Source organism: Sander lucioperca, chromosome 1, assembly GCF_008315115.2.
Source record: "Sander lucioperca isolate FBNREF2018 chromosome 1, SLUC_FBN_1.2, whole genome shotgun sequence".
In the NCBI taxonomy this organism is placed as follows: Eukaryota; Metazoa; Chordata; class Actinopteri; order Perciformes; family Percidae; genus Sander; species Sander lucioperca.
The window spans coordinates 42,700,587-42,706,659 of record NC_050173.1 but is presented as its reverse complement, the minus strand read 5'-3'; the positions used below and the strand labels follow the sequence as shown (position 1 = coordinate 42,706,659).

Here is a 6,073-nt window from a genome sequence, read left to right as displayed (position 1 = left end):
AGATTTAACCAGCCAACCCAGCAGAAGTCGAGAAAAGGAGAGGAGGGCAAGGAGGGGGACGTGCCCTTCCGAGCGCCAAGAGCGGCAGCAAGCATGTGAACAGAACCAGTGTTTTCATTCATCCAGTCTGTTCAGGAGCAAGAAAAGAGACGTAAAAAATTAACCAGCACAGTCTGCTTTTTAGCGAATCACTCAGTGCTATTCATAGGTGAAAAACAACAATGTGAAGTAAATGTACCAGCAGACTTTAGATGAAAAAGCCTGCATCATGAATGAATGATTTTAATTGCTATTCTCAAGTTCCTCAGAAGCAGCTGAGTGGAGGATGAGTGATGGGATCTGTGCAGGATTTGTTTCTTTTTGATTTTAGAAGTAACAAGGCCATCCATTTGCCAAAATAGGCACTCACTGGTCTGGGCTTCTGGGTAAAGGTAACCACATCTGAAACTCGTGCTGGACCAGTATAAAGTCAGCTGTGCTCTTGGTTGACGTCATGTTGGTGATCCCCCCCAAACTGGTCAGTGAAACATCTGACATCCAGCCAGGCCGTGCGAGTGACTAAGGCCGGAGATTTGTAAGACTTGTGGTCAAAATGGGAGTCCAAACACAGAAAGAGTTCTTATGGTTTTGGACATCCGTTCTGGGACTATATCAATTGAGAACTCTCCAAAAAGACAGGGCAGTTTATTCAATATTTATGCAGAGTGGGTTTGATGAACGCACACGTTCTTTTTTTGTGCCCAGTATATTATTACTGAGTCCCATTTACACCTGTACAGTACAAATGCAAGAATTATTCTTATTAAGAGGGGCATTGTAACACAAAATAGCTTATTGATTTAAATGTTTGTCAAGGCCTTTTTAAGTAGGGTTTGGATGATAATAACCCATCACATTAAACACAAGTATGCCTGAAAATTATAATCAGTATTTTTGGCCTCTGTGATTTCAGTCTCTCTTGGTCTAAATGCTCCTTAAGAGTTCTTTTCACCCTGATAAAAGTAAAATTCTGAAGGATATGCTAATAATTAAAGATTTTTATTACTCCCATTTCAATCATATCGTATATCATTTACATATTACTGATTATTTTTAATATTTTGTACAGTATGTTAAGTCCAAGGCTGTAGTCAGAAGCTCAGTATAAGATCAAATATCTAGGACAGTGTATGGAAAATGAGGCGACTGCTTACCTGTTAGTGTAAAATGGGGGTCTTTCTTTTAAATATAGTGACATTTCCCAAAATGTAATTAACAATCCATGCTGTCAGCTAGCAATTATGAAATAAAATTGGATCATCTCAACCAACTCCATATTTTACATGTTTAAGGTTATCTATAAATGTGTGCATCTATCAGTCCAGGGTTTTCTCTTTGCAGATGAAGCATGGTGCAGACAATAAAGCATGAACTCAGCCTGAACTCAAATGTGTCACTCACTTTGCCATTTCAATTTCCTCCTCAATGTTGTTTATGTTATGTTATGTCATACCCCACCCTCATATGACCACACCACTGCTGAGTGATGCGTGAGTCAAGGTTGTTAAGGCTCTACCGTAAAACCTTTGTAACGTTTTAATTTCACTGAACTATTTTTAGAATGCAACAAGACGCTTTCGCTCAGTGATCTCAGAGGAAATGGAAGGTATCATGTGTTGTTTCAACTGACACCTTCGAAATACGATATGCACAATAGGAAAAAGTCTAGAGATAACCAAGAGTGTGCTTTACCTTCATGTGAACCATCATTATCAGATTTTTTTCCAATTAGTAGACATTTCTCTTCGGAATAACACTTTTTCAGGCTGCAATGATAAGAAGTGCATGGGTCAGAGCGTGGTGGCTTGGTAATATCCTTGTGACCTTTCAGTGATCATGTGGGAGCGGAAATGTTAGGCAACCGAAAGTTTCTCGCCTTTGAACAACTAAAATAACCTCCAGAAGTTGTAATTACCTTTATGAAAGGACCCAGCCTAATAAGACTTAACCTAAAACATTTTCTATCTGTCTGGAGGCGTACCTTCTCCATCAAATATTTACATTATGGCAGAGCAGGTCATAAAACAACCACAGTTGGTAGGGAAGCAGTGGCCAATGTGAACAGTGTTAGCCAAGATGTACACATAATGAAGCATAGGCAAATATCATTAAGGAAATGTACTGTACCAAGACTAAAAAGCATACTGACAAAACAAACTTATACCCATGCCCGCTGAGAGAAATGTAATTGTGGTTTTGGACATGCACTATTTGTTTTCACTGGCCGAACTGAGCACAAAGACAAGGTGTGTTCGAGGTCATGTACAAGTAGTGTAAGTAAGCCATCAACAACCGTGAATATTTCCACTGTTAAGAACAGCAAATTGGTCACAGTGATCCTCACAAGCTGTGTACATGCAAAGCTGACTTACTCCAAGTCTAAGTCAGATAAACAGAGTTTTAGGGAATTTCCTTATGAAAAATAGTATGCAACAGCACCTTCATGACAAGAAATATAACTAAGACGACAAATTGAATAAAATAAAAATATGGAAATATATAATTACTACTGACTGTACTTCATGTCTGTTTTTTTAAGATGCTCATTTGTCACAGCTTTCCAAATGCCTGGAGGGCAGAATATAAAAATATCACTTTAAACTCTAAAGAAAAAAAAAAAAAAAGAAGAGTTGGCACTTTACTGTTCATACATGTTGTTTGAAGTAGAACTATCTGTTAGACTCACCATTCTGAATCTAGGCCAATTATTTTGTCATTTTTACCTGCATCAGCTTGAATGAGAGCCAGATACTGTAGACTAAAGTGTAATATAATAATTTGTCTCCCCCAGGTGGTAACATATATGTAGCATTCACTAAAATATTTTTTTTAATGATGTCCTTTGACTATTTATTGATGACAGGAAAAAAAAGAATATAAAAACACTTTATTCCACTTTCAGTTTGTACAAGTCATTAAAAAAATACATATTTTAAACAGTCTAAATTAACCTTTTTCCCCATATGGCAACAAAAAACATTCAGAGAGTTGTGTACGGTCAATTTATCCCCCAAGATGTTAGGGTTAGATCATAACAGCATCACATTGTCTTGTGTTCCATCACTTTTTTGGTCAATGCCTGTGATGACCTCTGCATCAGTCTGCAAGACCAGGAGAACCAGATCTAAGGCTTTCCTCCATGCTTCCTGCTTCACACTCAGATTATCATAGATTTTTACTGCTGGTGCTTCACTGGATTTCTTGGATGAGGAAACTCCACTATCCTCTTGTTCACCTTCCAAAAAAAGTGGTGAGAACCTTGCAGCAATGCCTAGACTTTTGTTATAGTCCTGCAGTTGTTGGCTCACTGCAGTCCTGGCTCTGACTTTTGAATACTGTCCAGTGTTAACCATTACAGTGGATATGTAATCTATTAAACCATCTGCCATGAGGTGCAACACTACATGCCTGTAAGGGTTCACTGCTGTTCCTGCTTCGGTTTGCTGAACAGCGTCCCCATTCCTCTCTCTGTGATGCTTAACACTGTGATCTGCTTGCTTTTGAAGGTGATGAATACAAAGCATTTCCGTCACTCCAGCACCAGGCAGGAGGACTTTGTCTTTCAGCATGTGGTGTAAACGATAAGCACATGCCCAAAACTGGTCCTCCAGGGCCTGCAGCTTTGCATGTACACAGCTTGTGAGGATCACTGTGACCAATTTGCTGTTCTTAACAGTGGAAATATTCACGGTTGTTGATGGCTTACTCTCATGGCTGCTGAGGTCCCTCCATATTGCAACATCCACACCAGTGCCAACACAGTGCTTACTCAACTGTGTGGCGTAAGTCACTGGAACAGCTGAAGTTGCATTAGCGAATGCCCTTAAAACGGAAGCCTTAACTTTTTCCACCACAAGTATTTGATGTCTACAACAGTGTTGAATCACTTTCTCACTAACAAGCCCAGTAACTAGTATCATGTTCACTTCTAGGTTCAACAAAAGTTTCATAACCTTTTCCATCCACTCTTCCTCGTTGCTTGAACTTAAAAAATCTGACTGGTCACTCACACACTGTATACCTGTTGGCCTTTTGAAGCCAAGATGGCGATAGGTATCTGATAAATCTCCATTAATTAGAGCAACCTTCAAGTGCTGTTCTTTTAACTGATGTGCCACTGAAGCCTGTTCAGCAGATACAAGAACAACGCAGCCTGGTAAAACACACGTTTGCTCCTCTGGTAAGCCAGGTAGCACACAAGTCACCACTTTGGAAACATCAAACGTGGAACAGCCATTGTCTTGCGGATTCTTTTTTGACTGTATTCGGCTGGCTTCGACTACTAAATTCATCGCATCGACACAACCGTGACTCAATCCCTCAGCAATGTGTGCAATGTCAGGAAGCTTAGGCTTATTAGGTTGCGGTTCTGTGGAGACATTTTCAGACTTGGCATCATAAAAATATCTGCTGAGCTTCACTCTCCTTTGTTCACTTCCGTTTAAAGTCTTGTGACCAACTTCTTTTGTCCCTTGCAGGTGGCTCGAGGCTTGTGAAGCCTCCACAGTGAGTTTCTTTGACAGTTGAAGTCCTGGAGTTGTCTCAGTGCAGCTCTCTGATTGCTCTAAATCAAGACCCTCAGTTGAGACGCTGCATTTCCTGCAAACATCCAAGCATATATCTATTCCTTCAGACATAGCCGAGATGATGTGTGCTACTGAAATTCCTGTCTGAAGGCACTCCAGAGCAGCACGGCTCCAGGCTCCTGCGAGAAACAGCAGGCATCCTGACCCTGTATGGTAGACCTTCTGGTGGGCTTGAATAGTCTCGTAAACCAGCTGACCCACCGCGCAGGTCAGCTCCAGGTTCTCGAAGATGCGAAAACACGAGCACACAAGAGCTGACTCCCCACTCGTTTCATCTTGGATAAACTTGTACTTTTTATTGGGTCCCAGAGAAGAATATGTGATTCCTGCCAGCGCCGAGAGCTTCTGCAGTCCAACATGTTGTCGTCGGTTTATACCGGCAATTGTAGTTCCCAGCATTACTTGAGGTGCCTGAATTGTAAAAAGGAAAAGAAAAACTCTCTAGTCAAACTGCTCAGTTAACATGGTTTGGGTTAAATCTTACTGTCCACTGCTCGTTAATGTGACAGTTAAAGTAAGGTTTCTAAAGTACTGAATTTAAGTTCCAATTTAAGGCACTTGTACTAGTATACTGTTATGTACGTTATACAGTTGCTTACATTTCAGAGGGGAATGTTGGACTCGACTATATTTAGCTTACATATAGAACATGTGATTCGCTGGTGCAGTTATATATTGACGCAATATTAATTAAAGTACTGCACCGCCACCTGTAAAGCTGATTACACATAAAGCCATTACTAGTACAACATAATATACATACAGTATAAAACACTATGACAAAGTCTTATCTGAATTACTTTTGATACTTTAAGTACACTTAGCTGGTTAAAGTTGATGTACTTTACCTTAGTAAAATTCTGAATGCAGGACTACTAATTAAGTTTGCATTGTGGCAGCCTGCTGCCACTTTAATTTAACTAAAGGATGTTCATACTTATTCAACCACTGGGAACACGTTTGGTCAACAACATAGATGCAAACAGAGCTAAAACAATAATTAAATGAGCACTATACAACAGAAAGCATAACATCTAAATGCGCAAGTGACATTGAGCGATACACACAGCTCAACAGACCTGCAATTAACCTAGCTATAATAGCTAACGTTACCAGACCAGCAGCAGCTTGGAAGCTAAGCTAGCAAGCTAATATCTTAAGAAAAACAAATACTTTACTTCTAAATGTGGCCTGTCCATAACAAGACAAACGTGAGCTGAAAACAGGGGGCTCCAAATGATGCTTCTGCAAAACAAACTTCATCTATCCATAAAGAGTATAATGTTACCTTAATTTAATAATGTATTTTCTGTTCCCAAAGCCAAGCTACTCCGGCTCAAACGATTAGGGACTGCGCATGAGCCTTGCTTCCAGGTTGCTGGGCGACAAGAAACGATCTCAACCATTGGCGAACAGAGTTAAAACCCGCCCATTCGTTTTTGCAATTG

General features: G+C 40.1%; 1 protein-coding gene across 2 annotated transcripts; it reads right to left on the bottom strand.

Moving 5' to 3' along the window:
- Window positions 1–2,909: 2,909 nt before the first annotated feature.
- bbs12 (Bardet-Biedl syndrome 12) lies at window positions 2,910–6,018 on the bottom strand. Of its 2 annotated transcripts, none has more exons than XM_031317201.2 (2): window positions 5,914–6,018; window positions 2,910–5,036 (listed from the first exon to the last, which is right to left on the bottom strand). In XM_031317201.2, exon 2 carries the CDS (start codon window positions 5,022–5,024, stop codon window positions 3,069–3,071), a length of 1,956 nt encoding a protein of 651 aa, XP_031173061.1. In that variant the 5' UTR covers window positions 5,025–5,036; window positions 5,914–6,018; the 3' UTR covers window positions 2,910–3,068. The 2 variants fall into 2 exon arrangements, with proteins under 2 accessions (XP_031173061.1, XP_031173060.1); XM_031317200.2 differs by having other exon boundaries at window positions 5,804–6,015.
- Window positions 6,019–6,073: the final 55 nt, after the last annotated feature.